Source organism: Schistocerca americana, chromosome 10 (assembly GCF_021461395.2).
Source record: "Schistocerca americana isolate TAMUIC-IGC-003095 chromosome 10, iqSchAmer2.1, whole genome shotgun sequence".
NCBI lineage: Eukaryota > Metazoa > Arthropoda > Insecta > Orthoptera > Acrididae > Schistocerca > Schistocerca americana.
Window position 1 is genome coordinate 55,098,196 of NC_060128.1, and position 16,477 is coordinate 55,114,672.

The 16,477-nt window shown below is 42.2% G+C and overlaps 1 protein-coding gene across 2 annotated transcripts in view; it reads left to right on the forward strand.

Moving 5' to 3' along the window:
• The first annotated feature begins 3,969 nt into the window (after nt 1-3,969).
• LOC124552526 overlaps nt 3,970-16,477 on the forward strand; it is a 199,714-nt gene continuing 187,206 nt past the window's right edge. For both annotated transcript variants that reach the window (XM_047126838.1, XM_047126840.1), the window contains exon 1: nt 3,970-4,034. In XM_047126838.1, the coding sequence (XP_046982794.1) occupies nt 3,985-4,034 (50 nt within the window). In that variant the 5' untranslated portion in view covers nt 3,970-3,984. The remainder of the gene's footprint in view (nt 4,035-16,477) is intronic.

Sequence of the window (16,477 nt, forward strand, 5' to 3'; positions counted from 1 at the left end):
TGTAATGTTTTAAAGATGGTGGGTAGGATAACTGTTGAGCACATAGCCAGATTTACAAATTGGTGATGTGAATGTGAAGTGACATTACAACTTTCTATGGAACATGAAACTAAGTAGCTCAGTCACACGTAAGTTAGATCATGTGCCCCCCTCAGCTCCCCTTCCTGCCCCAGATTTTAGCCTGTCTATTGTGTGGAAAGCAATTGTGACCTCACTGCTTATCACATGTGTATGCCACAAATGGTATCCATGACAAACACAATGAAACCCATTTGAGGGCGATGGCGTGACCACTGTAACGTGTATACCTAGTGGGCTACATTTAAAGAGTGGTTGAACCAGAAAATTGCCATTTGTGTATTTCTTTGTACAGTTAGGCTACAACGGAACTGATGTCATCTCTGTTGTATTAATCCAGACACTGACAAGTTGCTAACGTCAACTGCGGAAAACTTAAAGGAAATTAAGTGAGAGCATTAAGAACTTGATTTTTAAATTCCAGTTGGTGTAGCTGTATAAGAAATGAGATTCTCTTGCATTCCTCTATCCTGTGAACTTACTTATCAAGTCAGTTATGGAGCAGCTTACAGTTTGTCATGCAACTTGATGTTCATTCACACACTGTGTTTGGCCACTTCCATCATGTAGATTAGTGTTCAGGGATCTGTAACGAGTCGTGTTATACAGTAACAAATGGAGCCAGACACTGTTAGCTACTTCAGAAAAGTGTACTAACATCAAATTATAACTAACACTTACCTATTTGAATTGATAATTATGATATGTACTTTAAGGTAACTTTAACGAGCTGCCACTACTCCTCCTCCTACACTACTCAGCTACTGCTCTTATGTATCAAGCTGAGTACACGGCATTGTCCAGGTACACAGGATGTTTCAAAATGAATATATGGATTTTAAGGCTTTGTAGCACATATTACATTCACCTTACAATTACAGGGTGAAATGTATTTAAACCGACAAACTCTGGGAGGTTGTGGGGGGGACATCAAAACAAATATTTTTTCCCTAATGTCATTTTTTCCTACGAGGAGTATTTAAACCGGTAGAGGAAGATTTCTGTGGCGGCGAATTAATTAAAACAACAAACACTTTTCCGATTTTTTATGACCAAGAGACAACACATTAACACAATCCAATTTCAATTACAGTAGATTTTCAGAAATGCCTCTTTTGACACGTAAACAAAGGTTACACTGTCGGATCATGTTCTGTCTGACACGGGCAAAAACCGCAAGAATATCCTGAATTGTTCCTGCTGCTACTACTATTCGGGCAACCAGATCCTCTTCTGATGCAACAGGAGTTGCGTAAACAAGGTTGCGCATCTCTCCCCACACAAAGAAGTCCAGAGGGGACATATCTGGGGATCGAGCAGGCCACGGTACAGGACCACCTCTGCCAGTCCACGTTTCTGGGAACCGTCGGTCCAGGAATCGACGCACACGACGACTGAAATGTGCCGGCACCCCATCATGTTGGAACCACATGCGTTGTCTTGTAGGGAGTGGGATGTCTTCCAGCAATTCTGGCAATGCTCTGGCGAGAAAATTGTAATAGTGCCTTCCGTTTAATGGCCTGGGTAGCAGATACGGCCCAATTAAACAGTTCCCAACAACACCGACCCACACATTAACAAAGGACCGCACTCGATGAGCGCTAGTAACTGTGGCATGTGGGTTATCCTCACTCCAGACATGCAAATTGTGCATGTTGAAGACTCCATCACGCCCGAACGTTGCTTCATCGGTGAACAACACAGAGGTTGGAAATGTAGGATGCATTTCACACTGTTCCAGGTACCACTGTGAAAACTGTGCTCTGGGTGGATAATCAACTGGTTCCAGGTTGTGGACATGCTGTAAGTGAAATGGACGTAACAATTGCTCTCGGAGGACTGTTGTTACATTCGTCTAATTGGTCCCCACGTTACATGCAATTGCACGAGTGCTGATTGAAGGATCCCGCTCCACATGCTGCAAGACAGCTTCCTCAAATTGCAGCGTTCTTACCGTGCGGCGGTGTCCCTGTCCAGGTAATCTGCTAAATGGCCCGGTTTCACGCAGACGTTGGTACACAGCAGCAAAGGCCGTATGATGCGGGATACGGCGATTAGGATATTGCTGTTGATAAACCCGCTGTGCAGCTCGTCCATTGTGGTTCGCTACGTAGTACGCACCAACCGTATCAGTGTACTCACTCCAGGTGTATCGGTCCATTAGTAAACGGAGACAATGCACTATTACACTGGTGGACAGCAGTTGCCTACAACTGAAGAGCGTAATATGCCCTATAACAACTGAAGATCGTAATACGGCCTCTAACAACTGAAGACCGTAATACAGCCTCCACCGGTTTAAATAATGCTCATAGGAAAAAATGACATTAGGGGAAAATATTTGTTTTGATGTCCCCTACAACCTCCCAGAGTTTGACGGTTTAAATATTTTTCACCCTGTATAAATAATACACCAAATGAAAGAGAAACACTAAAAGTTTTTCTTCCAATTATTCAGTGTGAACACTGATCACACGTAGAGTCAATAGGTGAATTGTTCTGAAACCTTGATCAATGTGTCTGGAGTAACTGTCGCAATAACACTGTTTCTGAAGACAGACAGATCAGCTGGTATCAAAGGCACATACACATGATCGCGTCCGATCGTGTGTGAACGTGGAGGTCGTGCATGAAGTGCTGTGTCAACCAGCCCCTTGCACCCAATCCACTGGTCGGATACGTCGTTTAACCAGTCGCATACTGAGTTATGCCAGTGAGGCGGCGCGCCATCTTGTACCCAGATAAAGATGTGTTCTTCCCATTGAGGCACGGGCAATAGGTGTAGAACATCGAGATAAGAAACATCAGTTACACAGTTGCTGCACTGAAAAAGAGAGGCCCATAAACTTTCCGCGGGGATATTCCTCGGTGCTAAGTGTGAAAGACTTGCACTCATTCACCATGTTTTTTCACTCTTTGTCATTCCATACTCTTCCCATCGTGCACAGGTACACAAACAAAACTGTTTGAGTTGCTCTTTAATTTGGTGTATTATTTACAATTGTAAGTTGAACGCAGTAAATGCTAAAACACCTTAAAACCGGTATGTCCATTTTGAAACCCCCTGTATATAGCACCCTCTCTGCTCATTTACCGCTCCCACACTGTCTGCCCATCTCTACCTCTCCTTCTCTCTGCACGTTATCACCCCCGACCCGATAGGAGCCCGAGGGTTCCTCTCCGTAAAGTATTTCTTTCCAGATTGTAACTAACACGTGTACCACATTTTGCTGATATCATTCCACGGGTTTATGATGAAGTTTTTACTTGTGACTTCGCCGATGTACACACGTCAAATTTATTTCACATATAATTGTAATATATGTCACAAATAAAATGTAAATGTCACGTAACTAGGGCCTCCCTTCGGGTAGACCGTTTGCCGGGTGCAAGTCTTTTGATCTCATGCCATTTCGGTGACTTCCGTGTCTATGGGGATGAAATGGTGACGATTAGGACAATACGACATCCAGTCCCTGACAGGAGAAAATCTCTGATCCGACCCGGAATCGAACCCGGCCCCTTACGATTTACATTCTGTCGCACTGACCACTCGGCTACCGGGGGGCGGACGTGTCACAAATGTTTCAGATATATTTTAAATATTTCACACGTTTTATACACACCTGTACCTCTAGTGAATTTTGTCCTGCAATTTGCTTTATGTGCAGCCCATTGTGAACGATATCGTATTTCCTGAATTATATGTCGTACAATGATATAATTTTATAGGTACGTTTGACTACTGCCTGCACAATGTGTTACAAATACAGTTAGTAGTAGGCCTAAAGAAGTAATAAATTAAAATATTGTGCTTCACATGGTAGTTTTACTGCACGAACAGCAAGAATGTAGTAAGTGTTACACATTTTTTCCTTTCATCGTTTTGCGGGACGGATCTCGGTGATGTCACGGTCTTCACTGCAGTTTCACGCCCACCCGTGCCCCGTTTTTAGGTAGGTGTGGTACCTACCCTCTGACTCCCCTACTCCCCCCTCTCCCACTAGTAATTCTTTCCAGGCAGGCGGACAGTAACTGGTATGTGTACCAAGTTTGGTTGAAATTGGTCCATTGGTTTAGGAGATGTGGAACATACATATATATACATTCATTTTCATAATGTGTGTGGGTAATTCAAACAAAATATTTTGTGTCTTTATGGAGGCAACTATTAGCTGTTATACACTGGAAAATCAAGATCCATCTGGTACAAACATTATGAGTTACGTAGCACTTACATTCCTGAGCTCAAATATTCAGTATATCGTAGGAATGGCTAGTGAGGTATACTTATACTTTGTGTTTAAATATTTGGGGATTTTCAGTCTCCTCCTTAAAGTGCACTGGCATCCTATTATAGACTTGTGTACCAGCATGTAAATTATTGTTATTTATGGTTAATTTTATTCATCCAAGAAATGTCTCACAGTGTAATAATAGAGTACAAATCGATAGCTCAAAATATACAGCAGGCAGAATATATAATAATCTTTACGAGGACAGGACAGAGCAGTCGGCTGTGGTCTCGATTGACCCTCGAGCAGCTGCACCGATTATTGTAACGTGAGCAGACGTGTGGCATACTTCGTACACGTGTAAAGAATAGCCGTCTTTATGTTACCGAGGTGAATACGTGGGAACAAAATCGCAGTTTAATTAAACAAAAATAAAATAAACTTATGTTATACGAGCTAAATCACTGTTTAATTAAACAATAATAAAATAAATTTTGATTGTATCACTCTGTTATCCCACAGCAGTGGCACCTTCGGAGCCCTAAACAGTGTAGCTGCATCAGATCCTGCCAAATGCCTATTCAATTACTAATTATTTTGTAGACAACTACCTCATTTGGAATCGTGCTGCTACCTCATAATGTGGGTCATTTTCTTATGTGGAACGTTTTTTCTCATGTAGCTCACTGGTCTTTTTTTTTTTTTACTGTCGGTCACTTCGACATACGACACCACGGCTTATCAGTTTGTTAGCCGAATCAATGTCGAAGGAATAGGTAGGGCTTGCAGTTTTAAAATGGCAATGGACTAGTGTAAGACTGTGTCATTTGTACGATATTGCAGTGCCTCTGTTCCGGCACAAATTTTCATTGTTGTCATTCCAATATACAAATGACGGCTGTCCAGATCCGCAGTTGCGTATACATTTAATGTATATAACGTTATTTGTGGTTAATGCACTTTGTATGTAGGTGCGGCTGCTCGAGGATTGAGGAACTGTCCTCACATTTGCTTTACTGATTTGGGAAAATCAGAATTGGAATGGCTGGACTGTAATGTCATACTGTCAAATATGAGGTCAGTAACAGCTGCACTGGCCCATTCGGTCAGTCCCTATCGTACGTCGTGCCTCGATTTACTCACATTTTGTTTCAGGTAACTCGTAATACGTAACACAGTTCTGTTCTTCGTCGCCGGACGCGTCGAGGTCACGCGCAGGAGACTCCCAGACTGTGAAGACGCTGCTGTGCTCCTTGCACGAATTCCAGTCTGTTCAGAAAGCAGAATCCGTGCTCTTACATATTCATCTATGCTCCTCAGTCCACGTGAAAAATTAAGTCGGCATACACCTGTGAAGAGTGAGAGCTTGAACTCGAGAGAATGACAAGACATTACTGTCGTGCATGTTACTTCTTGACACATTATTTTCTTGTGAAAGCAATAAACTGTGATCACGAACTGAAATGTGACGTGGTAGTTATCCCCTTTCATTTCTCTCTGCTGCTCTAAGCCCTCTAAGAAATCTTTAACTGTGTAGTATGCATTACTTATGACAAATGTTTAGCTGTCTTTTTTAAACAGATGTATTTTACTAATCTTTTTCATTCCCTTTGGTGATTTATTATAGATTTTAATTCCCTGCTACAAAATGCTATTTTGGGTGTTTTGTTTTTGATAAATGTAAGTCCAAACTGCCTCTTGTTCCAGGATTATGTACAGAACTGTTAATGAAATACTGGATAATGTTTGCCCTGGAATGCACCACAGACTAGCAGATGTACACTATTGGTGCAGCAACTATGCCCAATTTTTTGTAAATAGCTCTTTACAGTTAACCTGACTATTATTGTTACAGCTCTTTTCTGCAGTTTAAAAATTGTGTCTGTGTTTTGTTTCTTCAACGCCCATAAAATAATCGTACACCTAAGAATTGAATGCACACAGGCATTGCCTGTTACAAACTATCTAGATATTTATAAAATTGTTGTGCAGAATGGGGATGAAGCCTACAAAATGGTGCTCATATGTTTAGTCCCACCTCACTTGCATTGACCCACAGAAACACTCTGTCTCACGTGCCTTAAGACGAGAGAGAAAGGGTCAAAGGTGCTGTACCAGGGATTAAAACAACAGAGGATCTAAAACAACAGTACAGAGAAATGTGACTGGCAGGCCACTTGCAGACAACACGGTTGAGTGAGCCAGTCACCCCATTAACACATTAAGACCGTCTCCCTAAAGCTGTAGGAAACGTGTTGGACAATTCACAAAACTTTAAAACCCTAACCACATTAATCAGAAAGTTATTTAAAATAGAGAGCAAATCAGTCAGCAAATGTGCCACTGCCATCTGGTCCGAAAATGAAACACAATCTAGTAAAAGGTGGCACACAGTTATCTGTACGCCACACGTCAGAGGGTCCTCTCGCCAGATCGAGAAGCCGTGCGTCGGAGAACTGTGGCCTATGTAAAGACGAGTAAGGAGAACCTCGTGTGTCTCCGGCTGGAAGGAAGTACGCCACAGCCGCACTTCGGTGTTAACTAGATGGAGCTCGTCGTCTGTCACTTCCGGCCACTCGTCATCCCACTGACGTGTGACTCTGTAGCTCGACAGCACGCAGGGGGGTGCGTTTCTGAACTAACTGAGGATTGCGAAACAGCTACATCTGCAATGCCTGTGTGCCCTGGCACCCAGCAGAAAGAGACCGCCTTTCTCAGCCTTTCTAGCTGGAGGAGGGCTTCCGGACGTACTGACTACTTTATCTGCCGGCTAGAAGCATCGGAGACTGTGAAGGGCACCCAGGGGATCGGAACAGATGAGGAATTTGCAAAACACGTCTCGTCTGCTCCGGTGCCCGCAACGTCGCATATAATTCCGTGACGTAGACAGTAAAGTCTCGAGGCTGTCAGATCCTGAGGACACAGTCGGGGTAAAATGACAGAGCGACCTACAGACTCCCCCCATTTAGACCCGTCCAGGGGGATGCGTAGTCTGTACTGACATTGTTTCTGTGTGTAGTATTGTGGCTGTGAACTGCCGAGTTCATCCTCCGTTCACTCACGTCATTAACAAAAGTACCATTAGGCTGTATACGCATCGGTACGTAAGTGTCAAAACTCTCAGGTTCCCGAAGAGGCTTCTGCGAGATGTTTGGTTGTCGACTTTGTGCGACATTCTTATTGCACACTTCTCCGGGATAAACACTTCTCACTTTAGCTGGAATGCCCCAGAAGATTGTGCCACAGAGCACAACTGATCGAAAGCGTGCTGGCGATCATTTTCCACTTGTACCGAATACTGCTAGAAGTACGAGGCTCAGAATAGTAATAAACAGTTTATTCTTTAGGATACCACTCACAGAAAAGTGGAAGTGGTGAGCTGTCGACAGGCACACACGGAGGAATGCCAGTTTTCGGAGTTATCTTTTGATGGCCCCCCACGGTGCCGTGTGGGCATTTTAGTCTAGCTCGTTGAAAGATAACTGTCAAGTTTTCTTCCTTTCGTGTGTGCGAATCGACAAATTGACGCTTCTGCTTTTCGGTGAGGGCTCTCCTTTAATCCTAAAGTATTTGCATTTTACAAGAACTTTCCCATAACATTAATAAACGGTTTATGTGGTTATGACGGTCAGGTATTGACAATAAAAGAATCTGACGAGTCGGATTTAGATAACGAGAAAAGTAACGTACAACAGAGTCGGAAGCAGTGACCCAGTCAGGTCAGTCGGTCAATTTTAGGGAGGGGACCGAGCAGTGATGTCGTCGGTCCTGCGACCGAGTTACGACATTTAAACAGAATCCAGAGAAGGAACAAATTTGATGAAATGATGTGAGAAAATAACTATCACATTTTTAAATAATTCACTACAATGTTTTAATCCCGTTTTCCCTCAATACAAAAGACGTTGAAACTGACTGCAGTCTGGGAGTAATTTTAGATAACACCGAGGATTGATGACAAGCTGTAATTAATAATTGACTGTACATCCTGCGAACATAAGCTTGTACAGGAGGAGATTTGATAGTTAGCAGTGGCCGCTTGGGATGCCGAGCTGCAAGCTGAGGGTGGAATCTCCTGTACTCGGTGTGTGTCACAGTTAGCACCAAAACTGATACGAGTGAAAGTCTATGAGGGGAAAGGGGAGGGGGATTTAGTCGCACATAGGGACAAATGTTCTCGAATTGTCTCAGAGTCTCAGTTGAGTATTATAAAATCGTATAGTTTATCGGTAAACAAAATAATAAAAGTACTTGGAGAATAAAGCAAAAATGATTTGTAGGATTATCAAGTAAGAAATAAATAGGATGGACATAAATGTTACCCAAGTTTCAAACAGTAGTAGTGGCAGGAATGATGAAACATGAAAAGCATAAGTAACTACATTCAGTTTATACGCACTTAGCACTCACTAGTGTTGGATAAAACACATGTACTGCATTAAAAAATAATGTGTATTAAAAATCAATAAATCAAATAGTTTTCTAAATTGCTAAGAATTTATAATGCTTATTTGAAGTGACAGTCCTATGTTACAGAATGTATTAAAACTTGTAAACTAATTGTCACTCGAACTGCAAAAAACCGAAGATGAAGATCTCGACAGACTTTTTCCTGTTTCCATTCACTAAAATTTCACATTGCCATATTTGTGGGACACACTTCGTGGGTGAAGGAAACTTCATTGTGCAGATATCAGTTTCAAGCATATTACAAGGGGTGGAAACACTGTGAAAAACACACGATTTAACATAAATGAAGATCCTAGCTGAGCCTGCGGGTTACACTGTTGTATTTGAGAACAAATGACACCTGTCTGAGTCAGTTGCAAGTGTCAGTTGTGGTCAGACGAGTATTCTGTGTAGCTGTGAGTGCATTATTTCAGAACTGAGTGAATTTAAGTGTGGGCAAATTGACGCCGCTAGTACGCAGGTGCATTTGTCAGCAAGGTAGCTGAAGTGCTCGGTACTTGGAGAGGCACCGTATCAAAGATTTGTATCGCGTACAGGGGAAGGAGGAAAACGTTATCCACTAAGTCACAATACAGATGGTCATTGGAGAAGATTGTGACAAAACATAAAAGGACGACAGCTGCAAAAGTCACCGCAGAACTGAATCTCACAAGCCGGAACCCTGTCGGCACTGAGGCGACACCGAGGGAGCTTCAAAAGTCGGGGACTGCAGTGCGAGCTGGAACTCGAAAACCACTCGTCGGTGACATAAATGCCCGTGACAGGAAAATGGGATGCCCAAAACGTAAAACTCTGTATACGGAGCAGCGGAAGAAAGTCATTTAGTCGGACGGATCTCGTTTCACACTGTTTCCAAATGGTGACCGAGTTCACGTCTCATTTACGGCGTTCCGGGCTTACGGCACGGGCTACTTGCTGCGAAGGGTGAAACGTGGCAGGGGTTCGGTGGTGATTTGAGTAGCCACGTCACTGTATTCCAGTTAATTCTGAAAAGGTGGCATTACTGCCCGTGCTTGTGTGTCCCTCCTAGCCGATCGGGCCCACCGCATTGTGCTACGTCTGTTCGTCGACGACGGTGCCGCGTTCCGAGAAGACGAGGCCCCTGTTCGCATTGCTCGCGTAGCCTGGTACCAGTTTTGTTACCGAGAAGGTGGATTGCCACATCTCCCCTGGACGCCACAGTCACCAGATCTGAATGTCATTGACTCTTCGGGTCTACTTTAGAGAGAAGGGTGCACGATTACTAGTCACCACCTGAACTTGCCACTATTTTGCAGGAAGAATGGTTCAAAGATTCCCTCGAAACCATACAGCACCAGTAATTATCCATTCTGAGATGACTGGAAGCTGTTTCACAAAATGTGTTAGGCGTAATAACGAGTCGTGTTTCGATATTTTTGTCGATCTGCTGTACGTGGTGTCCACACAGTCGTTCGATCGTTCGTCCGTGTGTTCTGTAATTCTCTGAATGGGAAGGATCCTCAGGGATACGGAGCGAGTCGAGGCGTACGTATATTAACAAAAAAACATACAAATCGTAGGAACTTAATCTATCTATATTATTAACAACAAACTCTCCCTATATCGATTAATACTATCTGTGCTCGTGCCAACTAAATTTAATCGAGTAAATTAGAAAGTTATTACTTAACAAAATAGCTGCAGCCTCCTCAGTTCAGTCCAGAACCTATTGTAGACAGCTTCTAAACTCCTTTCAATAGAGTAAATATAGAGCAAATTCAATGAAACTTACCTCCATTTGAAGTTTGGTGTCAACAATCAGTTACAATTCAGAAACAACAGTACATTCATAAATGTAATTGAAAGTAATGAGTGAACCATTCAGCTATGAAAATCTGCTAATAATTACACAGTGGTGTGCAGAATTTAATTAAAAATAAAAGTAGTGTGAGAATGTCACGGTTCCACGGAAAACGCACTGGCCGCCTTCCTGCCCCGTCCTTGCCCGGTCCGATCTGAGACTGTGTACGTTTTAAGTAGGTATTCTATATCTGTGATGAGTCCTATACTGTTCAAATTAAATTTTATTTTCTTTGTGTAACGTGTAATTTTACACCTGTGGGCAGTTTCAACAAAGTACAAATTACAGCATTACCTTGTACGATACACTACAATGAAATAATTCCGGAAGCAGCACATAATTCGTTCTACAGTGCAGAGTTGGTTTTATATGCAATTTGATACTGTACAATATTTTTCTTTCTTTCTGAATTTGGCCAACTATGGCTTAAGGCTTTGAGGCCTTTCTTTTCTCTCTTCCCAGAAACTCTTAATTCTTTCACTTCTTTTCTTTCTCTCCTCCTCAGAAATGTAATGTGTGGCTCTCCATGTTTGTGGTTTCTCTTCAAATGATTTTATGCTGTTGACTTTGCCTTTGATTTCTTCTCTGGTTTGGATGCTCTGTACTGTAATACCAGTTTCTTGTACATCTCTTTTGACCTCTTCTGTAAATTTAGAGGCTGTGATATAATTGAAGATCTTTTTGATCAGTTGGCGTTTGTCGATTCTTGCTAGGTGTCCATAAAATTTCAACCATCATTTCTGCATTATGTCCATTAATTTTTTGGTGTACTTGCAGAGCTCCTGGTTTTTCCTGTTTTTGCAAGTTCTGTCAGTAGTCTTCTGAGGTCCAAGAATTTTCCTGAGTATATCCCTTTCCTTCTTGTTAAGTTCTTCCAACTGTCCATTTTTATTTAGAATAATATTATGAAAAGGAAAGTTGCTACTCACCATATAACAGAGATGCTGAGTCAGAAATAGGCACAACAGGAAGACTGTAGCAATATAAGCTTTTGGTCAATGAGGCCTTTGTCGAAAGTAGACGGCACACACCATAAGATGATAGTGAGGAATTTTGGATGTTGCAACTTCAAGTGTTTCTCAAAAGTTGTCCACTTTTTCTGGGTTTGTCTTGTTATCTTCATTTATAGGGACACGTGCATTGATGATAAAGTATGCTCTGTTTCGAGACTTAAAGGAAATTATAGTTGAGATTATACTCATTTCTAGGACAGACTTATTCCTTACTTTATTATTCATATTAAATCAAAGTTATATGAACATTTTTGTATAAACCACTGCTCGAGTTACTTTTTAAAAGTATCTCATGTCAAAATATTAAGATAATGTGATAGTAAATTATGAAAAACAGCTTGCTTGACGTATGAGCTCTTTGCTGTTAAAATTAGCCCTCTCAATACAAGGATGGGGTTTACTTTATGCCGAGCCTTTACAAATATTGTATTCCACTCGGGTACTAGATATTTTAAAATATTGAGATTTTTTATTGTTTTTAACAGTCTTCTACCAGTTTCCATAAATGTTTTAAATTTTTCAGAGTAACTTAATCCAAAAATTTTAGATGTGACTTTCCACAATGAAAGTCGTATTCAATATTTTCAGTTTCAGGACCCTAATTACACATTAGTATCTCTTTAAAAAAGTATGGTGTGAGTAAAAGTCAACAACAATTAAGGAATTTTATAGGCTTTAAAATTCACCTTGCCGACAGTCATTAAATACCCCTTCCCCCACGTTATTGAAAGTGTGTCACGCGGAGTGTCCGCGTGGTTTGAGGCACCGTGTCACTGATTGGGCGGCTCCTCCTGCCGGAGGTTTGAGTCCTTCCTCGGGCACGGCTGTGTGTGTGTGTTGTCGTTAGCATAAGTTAGTTTAAGTAGTGTAGTAAGTCTAGGGACTGATGACCTCAGCACTTTGGTCCCTTAGGAATTCACACACATTTGAACATTTTTTTGAAAGTGCATTGATGTTGCTAAGATTATTCTAAAAGATATGTGCAGGTTCTAGACCCTGCTTACACATTAGCACAGCGCAAGGTAGTGTACTGTTGGTGTAAGTTATTCACAATTACAAAGGTATAATTTTTTTTTTAAATATTGGGTATAAAGTAGCCCCGCCCCCCCCCCCCCCCCCCAACTCTTTCCCACTTGGTAGTACATGTTACTGAAATTGCATTGGTATTGTTAGGTTTAATCTTCTGTTCACCAAATGATCATAGAAAAGTCTGCTTTATGCCTCATATAATGGTTTTGAATTTGCAAATTCCTATTTGTGGTCATAGTTTCTGACTTAAACATGGCACTGTATTTGATTGGTCAAAGGATGAATAACTAAATAAGTATATAAAATAAATTAAAATCATATCTGATTGACAACTCCATTGTTATACAGGATATCAAATTTATCTTGACCACTGCCAGCAACATTTTATACGGAAGCAAAATGAAAATTGTATCGAGAAAATGCTCAGATACCACAGGGCATTAACCAGCATGACCTCATTTCTTGTATCTTTTTTCATTTCAAAGATATGAGCAAGAATATGTTTTTTGTAAATAGTACCCTATATTTTTTTATTCAGTGAACCAGTTCCTGTCCCCAGGACCTGCTCATAAACATTTAACAGTTTATCATTCGTGTAACCACGATGCAACACAAAACTGACTCTGACTGCCCTGTAGTACCGCACAGAGAGCTTCAGTGACTACTGTAGCAGAATGTGTCAAATGATATTTTACAGAACCCAAAGGCATTCTGGTCATATGTAAAGGCTGTTAGTGTCGCGCAAAGTTAGTGTCCAGTTCCTACGGAATGAGACGGGAACTGAAATTGAGGGTAGCAGAGCAAAAGCTGAAATACTTAACTCTGTTTCCAAATGTTCCTTTACAAAGGAAAACCCGGGAGAATTTCCCTAATTTAATTCTTGTACCACTGAAAAGATGAATGGAATAAGTCTTAGTGTCAGTGATGTTGAGAAACAGCTGAAATTGTTAAGACTTAACAAAGCTCTAGACCCCGATGGAATTCCCCTCTGATTCTACACTGAATTTGTGGCTGAGTTACGGTAACCTCTCTTCTAACTATAATCTGCTGTAGATCCACCGAACAAAAAACTGTGTCCATTTCTTGGAAAAGAGCACAGGTCACACCTGTCTACAAGAAGGATACTAGAAGTGGTCCACAAAACTACCGTCCAATATCCTTGACGTCAATTTGTTGTAGAATCTTAGAACGTATTCTGTGTCCAAACATAATGAGGTATGTTGAACAGCATGACCACCTCTATGCCAACTGGCACCGTTTCTAAAAACATTGATCACGTGAAACCCGACTCGCACTTTTCTCACGCGACTTACTGAAAGCTTTAGATCGAGGCAACCGCGTAGATACAAAAAGCATTTGACTCGGTACCACACCTACGCTTGTTGTCAAAAGTATAGTCGTACGGAGTGTCAAGTGAAATTTGTGACTTGATTGAAAACTTTTTGGTAGGGTGGACCGAGCTCGTTGCCTCGGATAAAGAGTCGTCGAATGTAGAAGTAGCTGCAGGTGTGCCTCAGGGAAATGTATTGGGACCCTTGCTGTTCGTGTTGTATATTAATGACCTTGCAGACAATATTAATAGTAACCTTAGACTTTTTGCAGCTAATGCAGTTGTCCATAATGAAGTACTATCTTAAAGAAGCTGCATAAATATTCAGTCACATGTCAATAAAATTTCAAAGTGGTGCAAAAATTGGTAACATGCTTTAAATGTTCATAAATGTAAAACATACACTTCACAAAATGAAAAAACGTAGTATCCTTTGAGTGTTATATAAATGAGTCACTGCTGGAATTGGCCAACTCATACAAATACCTGGGTGTAAATCTCTGTAGGGATAGGAAACGAAATGATCATATGGGCTCAGTCATAGGTAAAGCAGGTGGTGGACTTTGCACTGCCCCAGCATTCTATCAATAAACCAATCTATAAAGGAGATTGCATACAAACCACTGGTGCAATTGGCTCTAGAATATTGCACAAGTGTGTGGGACACATACCAAGTAAGACCAACGGGGAATATTGAACATATACAGCGAAGGGCAGCACAAATTGTCACAGGTTTGTTTGATCCACGAGAGATTGTCGCAGAGACAATGAAAAAACTGAGCAGTAAGACTCTCGAAGATAGACGTAAACTATTCTGAGAAAGTCTATTAACAAAGTTTCAAGAACAGGCTTTAAATGTTGATTCTATGAATATACCACAATACTCTATCTAGTACTTGGATAGGGATCATGAGGATAAGATCAGAATAATTACTGCATGCACAGAGGCATTCAAACAATCATTCTTCCTGCACTCCATATGTGAGTGGAACACGAAAAAGCCCTAATGACTGGTGCAGTGGGACATACCCTCTGCCATGCCCCTCATGGTATAGATGTAGAACAGGTACCCAGAGTAATGTATCTCAGCCACTTGCTGAAGTTGACAGTAACAAATGGAAACACAAGGTAGAATGCTCTTCAATCTGTTAACTTACATTCTCCAGAGATGAGAAAAAAATGCCTTCTGTTCATTGGTGCACATTGTAGTCACACAAAAATCTTCAACTGAAGACGTTTGACTGCATGCCTAGTGTATTTCCATTTGTTTACTGTCATCTCCAGGAGGTTGACATACTGGTGTTCACATTTTTACGACAAATGTTGGTACAAGTCATGCTGATTAATGTTCCCTGGTGAGTAAACTTTTACTTGATAATTTTTTTTAAATTTTGCTTCTGGACCAAAATGTTAGTTGTGAGTCAAGATAAATATCACACCATGTATAGGAGCATTTCTGAATCCTCTGTGTTCAAAACACACTCCTGGAAATTGAAATAAGAACACCGTGAATTCATTGTCCCAGGAAGGGGAAACTTTATTGACACATTCCTGGGGTTAGATACATCACATGATCACACTGACAGAACCACAGGCACATAGACACAGGCAACAGAGCATGCACAATGTCGGCACTAGTACAGCGTATATCCACCTTTCGCAGCAATGCAGGCTGCTATTCTCCCATGGAGACGATCGTAGAGATGCTGGATGTAGTCCTGTGGAACGGCTTGCCATGCCATTTCCACCTGGCGCCTCAGTTGGACCAGCGTTCGTGCTGGACGTGCAGACCGCGTGAGACGACGCTTCATCCAGTCCCAAACATGCTCAATGGGGGACAGATCCAGAGATCTTGCTGGCCAGGGTAGTTGACTTACACCTTCTAGAGCACGTTGGGTGGCACGGGATACATGCGGACGTGCATTGTCCTGTTGGAACAGCAAGTTCCCTTGCCGGTCTAGGAATGGTAGAACGATGGGTTCAATGACGGTTTGGATGTACCGTGCACTATTCAGTGTCCCCTCGACGATCACCAGTGGTGTACGGCCAGTGTAGGAGATCGCTCCCCACACCATGATGCTGGGTATTGGCCCTGTGTGCCTCGGTTGTATCCAGTCCTGATTGTGGCGCTCACCTGCACGGCGCCAAACACGCATACGACCATCACTGGCACCAAGGCAGAAGCGACTCTCATCGCTGAAGACGACACGTCTCCATTCGTCCCTCCATTCACGCCTGTCGCGACACCCCTGGAGGCGGGCTGCACGATGTTGGGGCGTGAGCGGAAGACGGCCTAACGGTGTGCGAGACCGTAGCCCAGCTTCATGGAGACGGTTGCGAATGGTCCTCACCGATACCCCAGGAGCAACAGTGTCCCTAATTTGCTGGGAAGTGGCGGTGCGGTCCCCTACGGCACTGCGTAGGATCCTACGGTCTTGGCGTGCATCCGTGCGTCGCTGCGGTCCGATCCCAGGTCGACGGGCACGTGCACCTTCCGCCG